This window comes from Rhopalosiphum maidis, chromosome 2 (assembly GCF_003676215.2).
Source record: "Rhopalosiphum maidis isolate BTI-1 chromosome 2, ASM367621v3, whole genome shotgun sequence".
Taxonomy (NCBI): domain Eukaryota; kingdom Metazoa; phylum Arthropoda; class Insecta; order Hemiptera; family Aphididae; genus Rhopalosiphum; species Rhopalosiphum maidis.
Genome location: NC_040878.1, coordinates 13,475,169 through 13,495,720, shown reverse-complemented (window position 1 = coordinate 13,495,720; position 20,552 = coordinate 13,475,169). Strand labels below are relative to the sequence as shown.

Sequence of the window (20,552 nt, the reverse complement as noted above, 5' to 3'; positions counted from 1 at the left end):
TCCCTATATTCTGTGCAGAATTCTGTGCAGTAACTATCTTATTTATCATGATAAGAGCAGTGCCGTGCTGTAGAAAGGAAGGGGTGCCTGTGCCTTTCTAAGCCAAATTTTAAGGGGATGTCAAAAAGTTAGGTTAGTGAATAGAGGGGGGCGAACATTTTTAATTTTTCTCCGATCACCAAATTATGACGGCCCGGCTCTGTTCTTTAAAAGATTCCCGACAAACCAAATTTCTGAACTTTTCTATGTATAATCGATGCAAATGATAAAAACATCCATAAATTATAATATGAGTTCTGAACATTTTTTTGCAGCAGCTATGACAGCTAATTCAAAATCTAAACGTGAAAATATTGGATTTGAGTACAAATCACAAGTCTGACTGACATTCTTCTTTTAATATAATACCACAGACTAAGATCATAGTCCGTAATAAATTTTAATATTACATATTTGTTCATGTATAGATTGATTTTTTATCTGGAATTCTGAAAGTCGTATTAATGAATAATAATGTTATTATATTTTGTTTTTTACAAACATAGTCAATTTTATACACAGGTTCGAATTTTTTTTTCTACGAAGATTCATTTTTTTATTCAACATCTATTATCACAAAACATCTTATCAATATTGTTATCATTTTTAATATAATGATTTATTAAAGATGCAAAATGCTATGAGTAATTGAAAACTTGAGTTTAAATTATTTTTTTAAATTTGGTTTTCCACATCATAAGCATGGATGTACTCAATAAATTTCGATCTACAGTTACAAGTACTATGTCACAACTGTCTACAGTACTACCTGGCAATCCAGTTACAAGGGAGTATGAAGCAACTAAACATATTGCAAGTGCTGGTGTTGGTATGTTTTATTTCTTTTAATATAGCTGTGGACTTTTTATATGTTTTTATTAGATATTGTGGTTGTAAATATTAACATTTTCTTATTATTAAATTAGGACTGCTTTGGAAAATATACAGTGGTTATAAAAAGTCAACACAGCAATCTGCATCCATTTTTGTATTAGAAAAGAGACAATTAGATAAATGGTCAAGAACAGAACGAGAACACATAATAGAAGTTGTCAAAAAAGGTGTAGCCCAATTAGCCAGGCTTAAACATCCTCAAGTATTAACTGTTCAACATACTTTAGAAGAATCTAGGTTTATATGATTATAATGTATTGAATGTTAATTTATTTATTTATAAAGTTTAAAATTTTCAGAGAAAGTTTGGCATTTGCTACAGAACCTGTGTTTTGCAGTTTGGCTAATGTCCTCGGTAAGTTGGAAAACACACCTCAACCATTGTCCAAAAGTTTACAAGATTACAATCTATTTGATATTGATATCAAGTATGGCCTAATGCAACTTGGTCAAGGTCTAGCATTTTTACACAATGATGCTAAGCTGCTCCATCACAACTTGTGTCCAGAAAATGTTGTGATTAATGAACAAGGAGCATGGAAAATATTTGGATTTGATTTCTGTTCTCAAAGCATCAATCCAGTAGATCCAAATGTAAGAACTAAAAAAATTTTTAGTTGACAATATTTTTTTCTATTTATAGATATTTTGTTTGTTTAACAGCCTACATGGCCTAGCTGGGAGTATAAGGTAGATGTGCATCCTTGGGCACAACCAACTTTAGATTATTTAGCGCCTGAATCAGGTTGTGATCATATCCAAATTAAAGCCAATGACATGTATTCTTTGGGAGTATTAATTTTTGCCATATATAATAAAGGAAATGCACCATTACAGTCAAATCATGAATGGTCTACTTATAAACGCAATTTACAAGAAGTATGAAACTAATTGTTCCTTTTTAAGTTTTTTTCTAAATCTTATATTTAACAGATAAAATATAATACACCAAAGATATCAACTGTTGATGCTGCTCTCCGAGATCCAGTAAGATTATTATTAAGTTTTAGACCTGAAGATAGACCTGACGAGCATGAATTTTTAAAAGTAAGATATTTATTTATAATTTTGGAAGTTAACTATTTAAATTTTTTTGTTTATAGATTGAATATTTTAATGATGTTGGCGTTAAAACTTTAAATTATTTGGATTCACTTTTTCAATGGGATAATTTACAGAAATCCCAATTTTACAAAGGCTTACCTCAAATAATGGAAAAATTACCCCACAGAATTTGTTTAAAAAGGTGACTACAATTTATATTTAATAAAAAACAAATATAATATTTATTATTAACATGTAATTTTTTAGGATTCTCCCATGTCTTGTAAAAGATTGTGTTAATCCTGTTATGATACCCTTTGTTTTGCCAAATATTTTTTATGTCTGTGAAAATTGTACTAAAGATGAGTTTGTTAACCATATTTTACCATGCTTAAAGCCTATAATGAAAGTGCATGAACCAGTTCAAGTATGTACTTTTTCAACATGAATCATAACTTATTTAGTATTAATCATTTATGATTTTAAAGGTTCCTTTCATATTCCTTCAAAAAATGGAATTATTATTAAAATTAGCACCACTAGAAGATCTCAAATCTGATATTTTACCAATGTTATATAAAACATTGGAATTGGATTCAAAACCAGTTCAAGAAACTTGTCTATCAGTGATTCCATCATTGGCTACTCTTGTAGAAGGCCCTTCCATGAAAAATGCTTTATTACCTAGAATTAAAAGATTATGTTTGTCAACTTCTGATCTTTCAGTAAGTTAAATTAATCTTAATACAAGTTGATTTATTTCATATAAGATACCTATGTAAAAATACAATTATGTACCATTATTCTAAATCAATCATAATGTTTATAGTAACACAATGATAGGGTCTTAGTGACATGGCATACACTATTAAATAGAAATAAATGTGTTTTTTTCACAATTGACAAACTCTAATAGTATAATAATCAGTTACTTTAATTTGTTCATCATTTAACCTATTTAAAAATAAATTGAATAATTTTTAATTATTAAATATCATATTTATATATTTACTCTGGTGTTTAAACACCTAAAAATATCTAACACCCAAATAATTAATAAATTATACATGCACAAACTGCTAAGTCCTGCTTATTAAATATTTGTAATTTAATTTGCTTTATGAAGCTTTTTTAAAAAAAAGTTTACTCAATGTTTTAGATTAACTGTCATTTTTTTTTTTTTATAAATATGGGAGTAGTAACTGGTTACTTAAATCAAATATTTTCTTAATTTCAAAAACAGCATTAATTTAATTATTTGATATTTAGAGGATCCTACATCCGTGCAAGTTACAAATGTAAGATATAACAACTTAGAAAATGTTTGTTTGGCAATTTCAATTTTGTATTATAAACTATAATGTTTAATAATACAGTGAATTGAGCTATTATAAATCATAAAAGAGAGAAATTAAACAATATGTGTGTTTTCCTAAAGGATATTTTTTAATTTTTAAGTAAATTAAGAGTATAAGATTACATACAATATTACAATTCAAGAATGTTTATAAATCACTTACAATCTAACCTATGTGAAACACAGATAAGGTTTTTACCTCTTAGTTTGATAATAATATGTTATTTTACTTTATTATTAAAGGTTGTTATACAAAATTGGAACTAGTTTTTGTTGAATTATTTTTACTGAAAGAGCAAAGATTTGAACATACCATCCGGCACCCACCATATTTTATTTAAATGTACTTAACGACTAAAACTGCTCACTTCACTCGGATTGTATTTTTTGTACATCACAATGTCAATTGCACATTGAGTCATAGATAACAATCTCGTAGCACAATGTTTGTGCTCCAGTATATACTTAGCATATAGTGGGTGCTGCAATAATTACTAATATTGTTTGTAAACTGATATATGATATTCTATTATTGTAATAAACAAAAATGCTGCTTATATCCATGTTCATTAAAAAAACGTTTAACATTTCTATTATTTATTTAATTTTCCTAAATTGTTTATTCTTAAACAATTAAGAAAATATAAATGAAAATAATTATTAAATCTATCAATTATCTAAATAACTTTATATATGTGTTAATATGGAGAAAAAAACTTTTTATTTGATTTTATGAAAGTATAAAAAAATTATTTATCTTACTTATTTTTGAAGAATCTAAAAAGAATATAAGAGCACTTTTATGATTTCAGATTATTATGAAATGTATATTTAACTGTTTAGGTTCGTGTAAAATGTCTTGTTTGCATTGGTAAATTAATTGAATATTTGGATAGATGGCTAGTACTTGATGATATTATTCCATTTTTACCTCAAATACCTTCCAAGGACCCAGCTGTGATTATGGGCATCTTAGGTAATTATTAATATTATTTTGTATTATTAAAAAATAATTACATTTTGGTGTTCTTAGGTGTATATAGGATTATACTTTCTCATAAAAAAATGTACATTACAAAAGAAACTATGGCTCTCAGTATTTTACCTTTTTTAATACCAATGTGTATTGAGAATACACTAACGCTAAATCAATTCAATGTTTTAATATCAATTGTGAAAGAAATGATTAATAGTGTTGAAACTGAACATCGAGCTAAATTACAACAATTAAATGAACAGCATAGGTATATACATTTTTTTAAAACTAATTTGTTCTTTTTCAAATACATATTTTTATTGTGTTATATGAATTATATGTAGTTATAACCAATTACTTTTTGCAGATCAATTTCAAATAGTTTAACTTTAGAAAATGGAACAACTACAAAGTCAAATGGTTTAACTAATGAATTTCAATTTGAAAGTTATGTTGAAAAACCTTCAATACAAATACCTGGTTCTAATGAAATAACAAATAATTTATCTTTCAACTATGAAAAATCAAAGTATAATTATAATTTATATTTAGTTTTATTAATAATTTTACCAATTGTTCTTAATTTATTATTAATAACCCCATTTAGATCATTAAATTATTGATTTAGTAATTATGTTTTAGTTTCTGAACAGAGCAATGAATGTATTAATTTTATCATGATGTTTTTAAATTTTTTTTTTTGTGGAGTGAACATAATTTCACATCATTTTAACAACATTTAGTTGTTGATAAAATACTTTGTTTTCCAAAATTGGAAGTGGTTTTGAAAATCAAATTGAATCTAGTTTGTACATTATAGAGATCAAATTAAAAAATTTGCAGTACTTATAATTGGAAAAAAACTAACTAAAAATTAAAGAAAAACAAGAATTTTAATGCAAATCCAATTTTTGACCAAATGAATTTTGTTTTGTTGATGCAACTCAAAAACAAATAACTGTGGATACTTGAAATTTTCACAAAATTTTTATATTATCGTTTTTTTATTTATTCAAAATAATATTTATAATATTCAAAATATGTCGATTATTTTTAAATTATTTTTAGGTATGAGAAATTTTCAATTTTTTTTAGTTTTTTTTTCTATTAAAGTTTATAAAAAAATATTTTCTGGATCAAAATTCTTAAAAATATGTTACAAGATTTAACAAAAGTTATTCTTATATCTGTAACATCAATCATTTATTTAACAATCGCTTATCACTTCTTTTATACATAAATATTTAATTATGGCTAAAATTAAATCATGATTAATAGAATTTTGAATAGAGTAATTTTTGAAACTTAATATGCTTGGTTGTTGAAAAAATAAAATAAAATTGAAATTGGTTTTTATAAAATTAAAAAAAAGAATTTAAACATTTTTTTTTTTAATCAAATAGTTTTTACTAAAAGTAAGCATGTTTAAATAGACAGATAATTTCTATAATTTATACTTTATGCTATTTAATTTATTCCAGGACAAAACAATCTCAAGATACATCATTCCATACTTTTCAACAAGATTTTACCCTTACTCCAAGTGTAGAAAAAAGCACCAAGAATAATCCAGTACCCAAGGATCTCACATCATCTCTGATTGATTCAAATATAAATCAAATAAGTTGGTCAAATCAGATGAAACCTACCACAAGTTCACTATCTCAATCAAAATCAATGGGATTTGAAAATAAATCAATAAGTCCTCAAAGTAGGCTTTCAGGATTTTCAAACAATTTAGTTAATCCACAAACTAAACCTATGTCCCTTCATAATTCAGCAAATAACTGGAATGATTTATGGATAAAACAAGAAGAAAGTCAGCCACAAGTTAAACAGTTGTCTATATCGGATATAAATGATTTATTGAGCTGAAAAATTACTTAATTCACTAACCAGTAATTGCTACCTAACTTATTTATTAACTTTATTCGTGTATTTTATATTTTAAACTTTAGTCATTATATTTATTTTTGGGAATGAGTTCATTAATTCCTTGATTCTTAATTTTATTGTCATTCATGTTTAAACCGGATTACATTTCCATCAAATCTTAATTTACTATTCATCAATTCAAAATAATTAATTTTATTAAAATTAATAACTAATATTTATTTGGTTGTGTGCATTCAAAACCAAAACTTAGCATATAAAAATCTAAAATGTTTAATAGTATTATTTTAAATTAAAACAAAACACTAGAAAGAATAAATTCATTCAAATTTTAAGTATTATTAAATTGTTAAAAGTATTGTGTTATTAAACACCACTATATATGAAACAAATAACAAATGTATTGGGTAGGTAACTTATTATTTATTTTTATTTAATTTATATTATATTATATTATATTAGTTCATTTTTACAAAATATAAAAGTAATAATCATGACTGACAGTTAAATATATTTGTGAATTAATTGTAATACTATGCCAAAGTTACTCCAGTTGGGGGATTCTTCATTTTAGAAAACATGTTTTTTTTTTATTACAGATATCATATTCACTTATTGTTTTGATATGTATGCAATAGATTGTGAAATAAAAATTTAAAATTAAAAAAAAATAGTATCTGTGTGAAATAGTTAACAACATTTAACTGTAAAATTTTAAAAATATTTTTAAGTTATATTCAAAATCATTAAAATTTTGGCATAAAAATGCTATATATGTATAACGTAGGCTTTATAATTATGTTATATTAAATATATATCTATATTATTATACATCTTTAAAACTAACTTTTTGTTTAAGAAAATTGCATTTTAGTTTCTCTGCTAAATTTTTATATTTTTATATATTTATACAGTGGTGGCTCAAAGGGGGTATATTTGAATCACACGATATACAAAAATATTAATGGGTGGGTGGGTGTCTTATAGTTGGAAAAGGTAGGTTGGACCATTTTTATAGGTTGATAATTAAATTATAAATAATAAACATGTAATATATATATCTGTTTATATGTACTCAGCAGAAGTTTTACAGTAATAACTAATAATAATAGACAAATAGACAACAGTACCTTAGGTGTGGTAAAGTATTAAATGGAAATATTGAATGAATTTATTAATTTTGTATCCAAGGGAGAATTTATTAGGTTTTTAGAAAGAGATTTGGATAAGCAAAAAAGGTCCTAAGCTTTAAAGAATAATTATTTGAAAATAATTTACATTATCTAATTTTAGGAGGGTAGGTGGTAGTGTAAATATATTGAATAACAATTGAAAAAAAAGTTCAAACTGCCACTGCATAAATATAGTTTAATATAATTTTTATTTAGACTAGGAATCAGATTAAAATCTACATATTGTGTTGAACAATAAGCTTAATTTATAACATGAGAATATACAATAATGATAAAAAATACTCAGTGAAGAGACTTCTCACTTTCCATTGTAAGTAACTTTGATATGAAATACATACTATAATTATATTAGATTACATGCTCTTTTTTCTATTATTATTATATATATATAGATGAGCAAACTGCAACATCTTTGTATTATTATAACAGTAAATTAATTATTAACATTTTAAATTTGTTTGTTTGTTGTAAAAGCTTATAAAGACCATAATATTGTAACGATAAAGATAAACTATAATAGTTCACTAACTATAGAAAATTTGCAAAATATTTTAAATATTTTAATATTAAACAGATAAATAATAAAAGTATTGCCCAATTAAATTGAATAGTTTTGTAATTGTCCAAATATCATTACTATAAGCAATTTCTGCATAGACATATTATAATACTATTGTCTTATTATAATATTGATTTATGTTTCCAGATTTCATACATTTTTTTATGTACTCTATTAGATTTATAGTGATATTAAAATGACGATATTTATAATACACATATTATAATTATAAATAAAAATGTAATTTTTAATAATTTGTTTTTATTTGATTTAAACAAATCAAAGATTGTTTATAACTAGTGTCATAAGTAACATGTAATTACTAAGATTAACTAGTGGGTTATGCATTTTGATGAGGGTAGAGGGTTGGGGTTAATGGTTATTCCTCTTAAATGAATGTTTTTATGACTTTACAAATATATACTGTGCGTGTATACCTTTTATATTATGATTAATAACAAGTTTCAATTTATTTTCCTATAGTACCCATATCAAAATAATTTATGAATATGATAAAATGATTTAATTATTTATAATAATTAATAGGTAAATACAAAACAAAATTAAAATTATTATTATTCACTTTACTTATACAAATACTGTACAATTAATATTTAATAATATAGTATTTTACTAATAATAAATAATTAATAGGATACAGAATTAACATATTTAGAAATCAAATACATTAAATTAAACAGTGAAAAATGATATGGTAAATATTATAAATAAGTATTACTTACAGTATTATTATAAATAATTAAGATAAAAAAAATATTGTTTATGGTGTCTTACTTGTAACAACATATTTTGTATCTATTCCTAGAAGTATGTTAGCATTATCATTAGGTGAGAAACAAACAATTATATTAACTTTTGTTTTATTACTTATAAGTGATTTCATGGAATTCATAACTAGTTTTCTAGTACTGTGGTTTGATAAATATTCTTCTAGTTTTATATTTTTTTTTGAAATTTTTTTGATTACATGCTCAGCATGTTTATTATAACAACATACTTGTATAGCTTGGGATTCATTATTTCCATACAAAAAATTCATCATAAAAAAAAATGTAAGATGTACAATATTAGAGCATGTAGGACACTTGTATTCCATGTTTGAAGATTGGTTTGACCATTTCAGATTACATTTTGAAACAAATGCTATACATCTTGTGCAATATCCACTTACAATTTCATTACTAACAAATATGTTTGGTTCAGTATGAATTAGTCTACAAGGACCTATACATTGTGTAGGTTGGTTTACAATATTAGATTTTAAATTATTTGATTGAGTTTCTTCGTTGGATATAAATAATTCTGATTCAGCATTAAAAAAACTAGGTGAACATGAGCCATCTGTAGAAGAGCTTGGTGAAATTGCTCTTTGTGAACATAGTTTCCTTTCAGATAACGAGGTATCTTTATTTGATAGAGTAATTGATGAGTTGTCATCATATTTTTTTTGACCAAATGAACTAGCATTATTGTGAACATAATTATCCTTCTGATTAATCTGTGTAGATGTTGTAAAGTCTTGACATGGTGACAAATTGACAATATCATCATCAGATAAATTCACAAATATTGTTTCATCGTGCTGACTTTGTTGAAAACTTATTGGTTCCTCTGTTGGAGAAATAATTATACTTGATTCCTGAGTTTTATCTTTTAAAACCAATTGGACATCACTAGATAATTGTTTAATTTTAGGCCGAGTTGCAGGTTTCAATTCATTTGGTATTGGAAAATGTCTTGTAGGAGGTCTAAGAGAATTTACAATACCAGTTTCTATTGGATCAGCTTTTATATTTTGATTAATTCCATTAATTTGTAGTGAAAATATGTCTGAGTTATTTATATTTTTCACTTCTACATTTTTTAAACATATTAGTTGATTAAGTAACAAGGAAATAAAATCGGTACTTGGAGTTTTAACTAAAATATCAATTTTATTTGAAAAAAAATCATATTTCATTTCAGATGCTATTTTTTTGTTCGCATTGTTTTTATATTCATCAATAAAATTAGAATATTTGAGAGTTTTTATGCATGATTTATCACAACATTGTAATCTTAATAACATTAACTCTTCATCATCATATTTTACGATTTTTTTTACATTTCCAAATAGTGAATAAATCCCAGGACCAGTTAATAAAGAGAGATTATTTTCAAGTAGTGTATTTGATTTTTTTAATGCAGTTTTATATTTGAATAATACGATTGAAGAATTATCTTGTGGTCGAACTAAAACAGTTAATATGCTAGAATTGCAAATACTGAACTGTTTAAGTACAAGCCCGTCAATTATAATTATTCTGTCATGTTCACTTATATCATTTATTAATGAACTGAAATATTCACCTTTTTTATTTTTGATGTTAATACAACTTACAAAATACATTTTACTGTTCTTTTTTAATAAAGATTTTGAAGTGTTAGTTCTTTGAATTTTTAATGGAGTTAGGTTTGCTTTAAGCAAAATTAAATCCATGCCAGATATCATTTTCTTGTTAGATTTTAATATATTTTTTTTATTTAACTCAAACACATTGTTAAAATCATTCATATTATTCACTAATATTTCACTAACATCTTCTTCATTTTGTATGAAATATGTTTTCATTTTTATCCACATTTTGTTAACCCCTGAAATAAAACAGATTTAAATCAATAAATTGTCTAAATGATAAAAATATACATTTTTATAGGTATTTATTATATACTTTACAAATACAAAGTCCATAATTTTAATTCACGGACTTTTTCTATTTTATTTATTATATAATTACTCTGTTCAATAAAAAAAGTAACTGTGTATGATTGACTTGGTCTTGGGATAGATGGTTATTATTTAAAAAAAATCTGGTATTAACCAAGATTACTTCTTATGTTGAACAAAGTAAAGTACAAGATTTTATTTTTGGAAAATATTTTCAATGTATAAAATATCAAATTATCAAATAAGTTTATAAATATATAATAACTGGTTAAATAAGAAGTAGCGGAGAAAAATTCTAAAATTTCTCTATAACTTGACTTTTAATTCTAAACTTCAGGTAAATATCATCAATTCATCATTGTCAATGATAGAATAACAAAATGGACTCGAATCACATTGAGTAAGGATTGTCCACAAACAAGGGTGTATTGTAGCGTATATGAGAGTATACTTATAACAATATTTATAAATATATGTATGTGAAAAAAAAAAATAAAACAGATGTTTTTTTTGTTATTTAGTTTTCCTGCCTTATATTATTTAATTTTAGTGTTAATACTTAAGAGAAAATGTATATTTTAACATAACAGAACAAAACATAAGACATTATTTTTACCAAAAGGATAAAAGCAACATTTAAAATGGCCATTTAAGATCTACTTTAAATATTTTACTTAAATTTATTTGTCTTCACAATAATTTCATAACACTACAACATTTAAAGGTACAACAAATAGTTACTTACGATGTGTTGATAATTGTGTTATAAACACTGCCGTCTGTCACAATAAGGATTAAACCATGGAAAGAACCTAAATGTCCTAATTTGAGCCTAGAGTACTGCACTACTGCACTAGTGCTGGAAATTCAATCACTCACAGGTACAGAAAATATATTGACATTTAACAGGACTACTAGCTAGTAATTAGATTACTGGAGACACTAGAGTAATGGAAACAATTTTATTCTCAATTTTGTCACATGGGTGGCTGGTAGTATAATGAAAATTAATAAAGAGTATGGTCATGAACTGGCCAAATTCTAGATTGCCAGACTACATAAAATATTTACTATTTTTATTAATACATTGAATATTCATGAAATTTTAATGAAATATTGGACTGTGTGAAGGGGAGGAGTGAATTTTATCTTATCAATATCATTATAATCACAGAATAACTGCCATAACCACAGAATTCTATGCCCTGTGGTATTAATTGTGGTAGTGTTATTGTATAAAATTACCGATCGTGAACACCAGAACACGCGACCATTGACTAGCAGATATTTGGATCTCTCTGTTTTAAATATTTAACATTTTAAACTAATTAGAAACGATAAAATTACATAATATTAACTGTAAATCCATTACCCTATAAATTATTATTGATGTATTGTGTAGGTAAATAGTAAATACAAAATACTGTTTACATACATCCGCAAAACTATTTTTATTAGTTTTCATGTATGATTTCGAGTATATAGTTATATATTATAGATGTTTAAACCTGTTAATGGCACTTTTCAGACCACCGTAGACATTAGACCTGATCTTTGTAGACGAACAAATTCAATCAATAGAATACACAAAATTAATGATATAAAATCCGAGTGCATATTGGTATATTGCAAAAAGGATAAAAAATAAGTGCCATCACGGGACGCATAGCTAATGAAAAACCACTGAAACATCGAAATTGATGGTTATTGAGAGAATTTATAATTAATAAAAACAAACATATAATAACAGTGTTTCGTTTATATTCTTATTTATATTTTTCTTATTATAATAGTGTATACAATAAGAATTATAATAGAAAAAATTATTAATTTTCATAAACACGTAGTGCAAGGTTATAACAAAATATCTGATGGATCAAAATTGAATACAAGATCTCAAATAAGTTGTTGTTTAATCCTTAGTATCTTTAACCTATCTGGCTAGCTGAAGATGGTACAATTTTTTACACGCATTTTTAAATTTTTATAAATTTGTCAAATCAAAAGTAATTTGTAGAAAAAAATTATAAAATCTTTAATTATTAAAGGTAGGATTTGAAAATTGAATATACTATTTCTTGTTAGTATTTCATACTGGAATTAAAAAATCTAAAAATATACACATAATTATTTTTTATAGACATTTGAAGAAAATAAAATTTGAACAAAATTACGTATTTTAATGATAATTATTTTGTTATAAATGAAAAACATTTGTGGACACTTAAAACTTTTACTCATATTATAATATTATGAATTTTACTAGATGCAATGACATTTTTGATTTATATTAAGATATATATCTATTCATTCTATGAATCAATTTTATTGTTTAATGGTATTTTAGTATTTATACTATTTATAGAAAGGTGTTATTAAATTTTGAGCGATATAGATTGTTATAAAATGGTATAAATACATATTATTATAATAATTAAATACCAATAATATAATAAATGCAATACTTTCAAAAAAAGTTGTATCCTACAACTGTAATAGGTACTACAAATAAAACAAAGGACTTATATTTGTATAAAAAAAAATGCTCATTAAAATATAGACTTTTTTAACACTATATGCCAAAAATTACCTTAATTTTTTTCGAGCATGCCATGAAAAATAGTATATATTTTATTCAATATTGTAAAAAAATTATTATAATTTTATTGTATGATTAATTTTTTAATATAAAAAAAGTTAGTTTAGGTACATAATATAATAATATTACTTTGTTGATTTTTTTTTTCTTGATATTATGATTTTTGTTTTTGAATTTTTGATGCCAATTTGTTGATATTTGGTTTTGGTTTATAATTACATAGCAACTTTTAATAAAGTACAATATGCAGGCATTACGTTCATCTGTTAGTCGGTTTCTTAAATCAGATTTTATAAAATTAATATCTGAAAATAGTGACTCTCATGAATAAGTTGAAGAAAAAAAAAACAAAACAGCTAATGTTACTATTTTTAAAGTAGAATAATCTTGTGGAATTGCAATCTTGTTCCCTATGTTTACAATCAATTTGCCTATTGCCCCATTATGCTGAATTTCTTCTAATTCATTTCTCAGTGCCGGTATAACAAATTTTTCTTTCCATGTGGTACCGTTTATACTTTATTGACCAATAAAAGCCATATGCTCAAAATATTTTTACTAATTATATATAGTAAAAATATTTTAATTTTTCGCGTGCCATGGATTTGCCATCCCTGATATAGGCTAATAGATCATCTACACTTAGAATTGTTCTTCGTGTAAAATTATGTATCATTTAAGTCAAATTTAACACTTTCATAACTGTGACCATTCTAAATCTAATATACAACAGAATAGTACTCACTTGCTTACTTTTTTAAAAATATAGTTGAAATAAAAAATAAATATACCTTAGTATAAATTTTATTATATTTTTCAATTTGTTGTATTAACTTTTGATTTTACGTTAAATTTACAAACCATTATAGAAAATAAACATTAGATAGATACAAAATTAAATTATTAGTCAATGTTTTTTTATTTGATAAAAAAAAAAATGTACAATAAAAAATGTACTTCTAAATTATTTACAAAAATATAATCATACGACAAGTTCTTTAAATATTTATGTTAATAACAAATAATAAAGCTACAGTACATCAAAACTATAATTGCATAAAAAAGGTACAAAATATTATATCAATAAATTATAATTGCTTTAAATATTAGGTACATTATAATGATCTTATTATATACAATTAAGTAGACAGTTATTATTAGCTGTAGAGTATCAATAATTTAAAAAAATTATTGAGTCAAATTGAAAACTTTAAAGATGTCTGTGGCATTATATAGTATGTACTTGTATGAAAAGTATTGTTGGGTCTTGGATGATCAACAAACTTCTTGAGAGTCTAAAAAATAAAATATATGAATATATGCAAGTAAATTATTTAAAAAAATTAAAGTTTTTAATTTATTACAGAGTTACATTTTGAAAAAATTAATAAAAGTAATAATCAAAAGATTAATTATCATTATTGATTACTTTCAACAAAATTTAGTTTAATTAAAAATTAAGAGATTTAGTATTAATAGTTCTATTTATAATAATGTTAGTAATATGCATTATGCATATAAACATTGAATAAAGTTATTAAAATATGCATGTGTATGTGCATTTTAAGTCTTAACTTTATGTAACTCTGTAATATATCATACTTTGAATACATTTTAATTATATGGGTTGAAATTAAAAATGACTTATTATACAAAAATAAACAGTTTGCATAATAATACAACACAAACAAAGCAAAAGTTATAAATTTTAATGATACAAATGAACTTGGTTCAAATAAGAAACTACTTAATGTATTATTTTTTACTAACTGCACAATTCAAAATAAAATTTGTCATAATGATTAGCTATAATATATATATTATTTATTTTAGAAAAGCATACAATTTGAATAAAGCTATATTTGTAATAATACTATTAATAGAAAAATACTTTTTATAAATAATAGTTAGCATTTGAAAACGTTCATAGAAAATATTCTGTATATATCTTAGTATATTATAATAATTGAATGATGTACCTAAGGTATTTATTTAATCGTGTTTAATACTTTATATAAACATTTTTTAACCTATTAAAATTATATAAAAGTTAAATATATATATATATTTTATAATAATAAACAAAAAAATATAGATAAGAAATTGATAAAGTTCATAGACACATTACAAATATTTATTGTAATTTATAAATGTGCAAAACTGTATTTATAGGATTAAGTTTTCACTGTAACTTAAAATTGTACAATATGAATTCACTTCCTACATTACTGATGAACAATATGAAATCTGTTTTTTATGTAATTAATTGTAAATATGTAATATTCAAGAAAGGTCGTATCTACAAGTGCTAAGTAATATAATATACTAAACAAATTATATATTTATTAAAAAATATATTCATATAAAAATACAAATAGTATTGAAACATTCGAAACTAAATAATGATATTAATGTTATATATTTTATAATTACAATTATGGATTATTATATTTTATATCTTATTTTATCTAATACCGCAATTTATTAATTTGTGCCATGCTATTTTGTTCCATAATAAATCTACTCATAACTCATCTAAATTGGTTTAGCATTCATTATAAATTATAATTTATAAATATTGAACGTTTGATGTCATGCAATTAACTTACGTTTCAAATACAATTTATTATATAATTTTTAAGCGATGGTAATGAACTAATGAATAATGATTAATGAATGGAATGAAATAAATATTATACAGGTATTATAACAATGTAGTTATATGATTTTTTTTTTTTGTAATTTGTTGTTAATATGTTTTGAATCAGTTGTCCAAGTAATAAAAATATGTTTGTGATGGAGAAAATCAAGATCAAATCAATAGCATATCATTCACGAGGCCCATAATTTATATTTTTTGCATGTGTAACTTACTTGCTATAATAGGGTTCCAAAATTTTGCATTAATTCATCATCACAGAGTACATAATAAATATGATATTCATCATATGCATATTGCATACGTAACATACATTTACCATAAGAAGAGTTAAAATGGATGTACTACTGCTTATTTGTTTGGGCAGAGATAAAATCAAGAAGTATAACATTTATTTTTTAAGATTAATCATTTTTGTTGTTGTTGTTGTATCAGTCTTAAATACAGTGAATTTTAGTAAACAATCATTATAACTGTATGATAATTTACTAAAAGGGATTTAGTAGTTTGGTATGAATTAAATGCAATACTAATTATTGAAATATGATATTGTTGGGTATAACAAATTCCTAGAGCTTTGCGGTTGTTTATTTGATTGTTTTTTAATTATATGTTAAAAATTATAATTTATCAATTGAAATGACTTTTAAAATGAAATTCCTGGATATTGTGTCAATAATAAACCAATAATATATAATGTATTTTAGAAAATCATTAAACTTAATAGTTTTAATATGTATAAAGATAGTATTATTATTTTGTATTTACATTAACACAAATGACAGGGAAATAATTTAAAAATAATACCCAGTCAGTGATGTACTTTAAATATTTAAGAGTTTGAAAGTATTTCTTAACAACTCATGATTATTCATATGTAATAAGTAATATTAGTGTAATATTATTGAAATGGAAAAATTAAGCCATATATACTTTATTCAGAATGAGATCAGAACTCGACAGCTAATTTGTGTGCATGGATCTAGCTTTACTACACCACACGTGTACAGATAGTTGACTTGATGGGGTTGACAAATGGGTGTTGTCTGACCACCGTCCGATGAAAACTAGTCACCACTGAGGTCTGAGCTCATTCTGAATAGAGTATATATAATATACATAATGATATAATCTTAAAATATATCGAAGCTTAAACCTAATATTAGGGAGCCTATTTTTGTCTTTCTTGAATAGTAATTCTTAAGCATTCCTACAACACTTATTTGATTTTTTGACAATAGTGCAATATACATAATATATACTTTTCTCTTTAGTTTGAAGTTTTTAATAATTAGGTATAAAATTATGTTAGTATTACTATGGTAATAAATTATTGCATTTAACTTTAAATAAATAATTTAATACAATAGGTTAATTTAAGAAGAAATACTATTTATAGATAATTTTTAGTAATATAAATAGTTATATAAATTATTTTAATATAGATATGTTTTTGGGATGGATAATTGTTTTTTTCTCAACCATAATCGATTTTGCTTAACACTATTTATTAAAATCTGTTATTATAGCAACTGAATATTCATCATTTAGTGTCATTTAGTGTATTTCAATCTACTAGTGGCAAAGAATTTATACTTAAAATTATATTTATGATTCTTCAATTTTCCTTAAAGAGAAAAAATACCTAGTAGCATGCTGCTACTACTACTACTATTACTACTACTACTGCTACTACTTTTACTTCAGGTGGTTCACCAATTATACTATTCAACGAATCCTAGCTTATTTTCTTTACATGTTATGTTTCATAATACATTTTGAATTGATATAAAGTATAGAGTTGAGCAAAAGAGATTTGGATAAATGTTATGCCTGAGACAGGATACTTTGATATTGTCTGATGGATTATTATTTTTATATTCTTTGATTGTGTATAAATATTTTAATTTAATATCTAAACATGTCTTATATAATATATTTTAATTTTATTGATAACATATTAACATAACAATGAAACATTTGAAACAAAATTAATAACATAACTTAAACATAGTGTTCCTGCATAATTTAAAGTTTAATGAAACAATTATTATCTTAAATAATATAATATAGAATAATATGTCCTAAGTAAAATAAAAAAATACAATAAATAGGTAACATTCAACTTAGCAGTTTTTCAATAAAAGTAAATAAATTAAATCCTATGATTGTTATTAAATATTATTTGAAGTATTTAATATTTATTTATGTGATATATATCATATACTAATAAATAATAATCAAAATTATTATTTTTTGACTTTTTCTTAAAATTTTAAGTAACTACTTACATATTTTTGTTCTATTATCTATTTATCATAATAAGTATAATAGATACTTTAACTACGTAAAAAATATAATTTTAACGTGTGTAATTTGGATTAATAGTTTTTGATAGTAGTAATGTATGTTCAGTAGTGGGAATAATAGTTGAATGCTTACCTTCTTTACTGCAAGACTCAGGTATTGGATCAAGAAGTTTTGGTTCATTTGGATCCTTATCGTCTATGTCAATATCCATAGTCCTTTTCCTTACACACCGTGTAGTAGTTAATAGTATTCCAAATATCATGGGAGGAAGTCCAGCAATTAAAAATGCACCAACATAAGATTTATAATTATCATACATCCAACCTGAATATAAACAAGTAAAATAGTATATAATAATTGTGAATAAATATTAAAGTTAGTTCAATTTTTGATGAAATGATTTCACAATTCATAGATTATTTACCAGCAACTGGTGGGCCGACTGTCAATGGTATAGAACATAGACCAAGAATGCATCCGATGGCTTGTGCAGCACCTTTTTGACCAACTAAATCAAAAGCGATAGGACCCATAACACTAACAAAACATCCATCAGCAAGCCCCATGATTAATGTAATAATCACTAGTATAGAAAAGTATGGTACTATAATGATAAACATAGTCATCAAACCAATAACAAACAGGGATATCTAAAAAAAAAAAATTAAATAAAAACAAAAATATAAGAAATCAAAGATTAAATTATATTAGTTTTAAATCATGATTGGAAAAAACAATCTATGCTTATTGCATATTAAAAATAATACTGACAATACAGTTGCCTAAAAAAAAACAACAATATTAATTTGGCCTGTTGCTGACTTAAATTTAAAATTTAAAATTATTGATTTTATTATATTACGCAATAAACTTTAAATAAAATTTTATCTATAAGATAATTATAAACCCTCTTTGGCATTGGTGTACACACACACACATAGGGGGGGGGGTTTAAACTACCAATCCCCACATAGTATTTTTTTTCACTATAATATGTAATTTCTAAAAATATCTAAAAATTAATAATAAAAAAAATATTATAATGTTATATAAATTATATTTTTAAACTAGAAATTGTTCTATGATAAAAATAAACATTTGTTAAGCAACATAATATTTCAATGTTTAAGTATATATAATTTTTTTTATATAAATCCTCCCCACCATTGAAAATAGTTGTGTACCCCCACTGCCTATATCTGTATTAGTTCCATAATAGCATATTAGGTTAACAAACAATAAATAATATTTTAATATACATTTTATTGTACTCGTATTTTATACTACTTTTGTTATTAAGAAGATAGGAAAGAGATTATATTAAATAAAAAGTTTTTAAAAATATCAAACTAAGTTAATATTTTAAAATGTATAAGTTGTTCCATGGCAGTTGCCTTATCTTTTTTTATTAACTGTAACAAACTAGATTGAAATTTTTACCACAAAATTATGTTTGACAAATAACACTAGTGTTATTTAATCTATAGCGTGGGAAACAAATAACAACCATAAATACGAATTATTAAACTGAATTATCATATGAAATAAATGAAAACTAAATTAGTATAATTTTAACATTTTAGTTTTACACTAATGCACATAACATAACATTGTGCTTAAAAATGTAATTAATATCAGTTTTAATCATTTTTTTATTAGATTCTGAACAGAGTGATGAATGTATTGATTTTACAATGATGTGTGTTTTTTTTTCATTTATTTTTTTATTTTTGTGTCTGTTATCATGTTTTGGAGTAGTAATAACGCTTCGATTTTTGACTTCGGCCTCTCTTTGAAAAGGAAAATTCATCTAGTTGGTATTTGGGGGGGGGGGGGTCAAAAGTAAAGGAAAAAATTTTCTAGTAATTTTCAAAAGCGTCGGGAAAAACCCTGAAAAAATAATGAAAAACGGGAATTTTTAACCACTTTTCAACAAAATCGATTTTTTTATTTTGCTGTAACTCAAAAACGAATCATTTTAAATATTTGAAATTTTCATGAAATGTTTATATTAGTGTTTTCTGTTTACAATTAAATTTTTAAAATATTTTGACCTTTTTTAAGCTACTTATAGAAATATAGACAATTGAAATTTTCGACTTTTTAAAGTTTTTTTTCTTAAAATGCCGATAAAGAAAATTTCTTTCCAAAAAATCTTTAAAACTTAACACAAGGTTTATTATAAGTTGTATTTATTGTAGTAAAAAAAAATCAAAAATCATTAGTCACAATTTTTGTTTATAAGCATTTAAAGTTCAAATGTTTACGAAATATATCAAAAGCGTGAAAATCATTGACTAA

General features: G+C 23.8%; 3 protein-coding genes across 6 annotated transcripts in view; 1 reads left to right on the top strand and 2 right to left on the bottom strand.

The window, feature by feature from the left end:
- Window positions 1-741: 741 nt before the first annotated feature.
- Window positions 742-6,516, top strand: LOC113552072 (SCY1-like protein 2). Its single transcript, XM_026954743.1, has 12 exons — window positions 742-868; window positions 966-1,170; window positions 1,233-1,527; window positions 1,597-1,812; window positions 1,867-1,980; window positions 2,037-2,179; window positions 2,245-2,404; window positions 2,466-2,702; window positions 4,178-4,310; window positions 4,368-4,578; window positions 4,678-4,839; window positions 5,792-6,516. The coding sequence occupies exons 1-12, from the start codon at window positions 742-744 to the stop codon at window positions 6,183-6,185; spliced, it is 2,397 nt and encodes a 798-aa protein (XP_026810544.1). The 3' UTR covers window positions 6,186-6,516.
- Window positions 6,517-8,662: 2,146 nt separating this feature from the next.
- Window positions 8,663-11,831, bottom strand: LOC113552994. The gene is made up of 2 exons (XM_026956083.1): window positions 11,429-11,831; window positions 8,663-10,610 (listed from the first exon to the last, which is right to left on the bottom strand). Exon 2 carries the CDS (start codon window positions 10,597-10,599, stop codon window positions 8,737-8,739), a length of 1,863 nt encoding a protein of 620 aa, XP_026811884.1. The 5' UTR covers window positions 10,600-10,610; window positions 11,429-11,831; the 3' UTR covers window positions 8,663-8,736.
- A 2,352-nt stretch (window positions 11,832-14,183) lies between these two features.
- Window positions 14,184-20,552, bottom strand: part of LOC113554266 (monocarboxylate transporter 10) — a 30,987-nt gene continuing 24,618 nt past the window's right edge. For 3 of the 4 annotated variants that reach the window (XM_026958029.1, XM_026958028.1, XM_026958030.1), the window contains exons 7-9: window positions 18,676-18,901; window positions 18,384-18,575; window positions 14,186-14,577 (exon numbers count right to left, since the gene is read on the bottom strand). In XM_026958029.1, coding sequence (XP_026813830.1) covers window positions 14,558-14,577; window positions 18,384-18,575; window positions 18,676-18,901 — 438 coding nt within the window. In that variant the 3' untranslated portion in view covers window positions 14,186-14,557. Of the gene's footprint in view, window positions 14,578-18,383; window positions 18,576-18,675; window positions 18,902-20,552 lie in introns of all 4 variants that reach the window. The other variant, XM_026958031.1, reaches the window with a different exon arrangement.

Excerpts from the sequence above, each read along its gene's own strand:
- LOC113552072 (XM_026954743.1), top strand. The coding sequence starts at position 742 with ATGGATGTACTCAATAAATTTCGATCTACAGTTACAAGTACTATGTCA. Across the intron at positions 1,528-1,596 it reads TCAATCCAGTAGATCCAAAT|CCTACATGGCCTAGCTGGGA; the intron begins GTAAGAACTAAA and ends TTTGTTTAACAG. Across the intron at positions 2,405-2,465 it reads AAGTGCATGAACCAGTTCAA|GTTCCTTTCATATTCCTTCA; the intron begins GTATGTACTTTT and ends ATGATTTTAAAG.
- LOC113552994 (XM_026956083.1), bottom strand. The coding sequence starts at position 10,599 with ATGTGGATAAAAATGAAAACATATTTCATACAAAATGAAGAAGATGTT.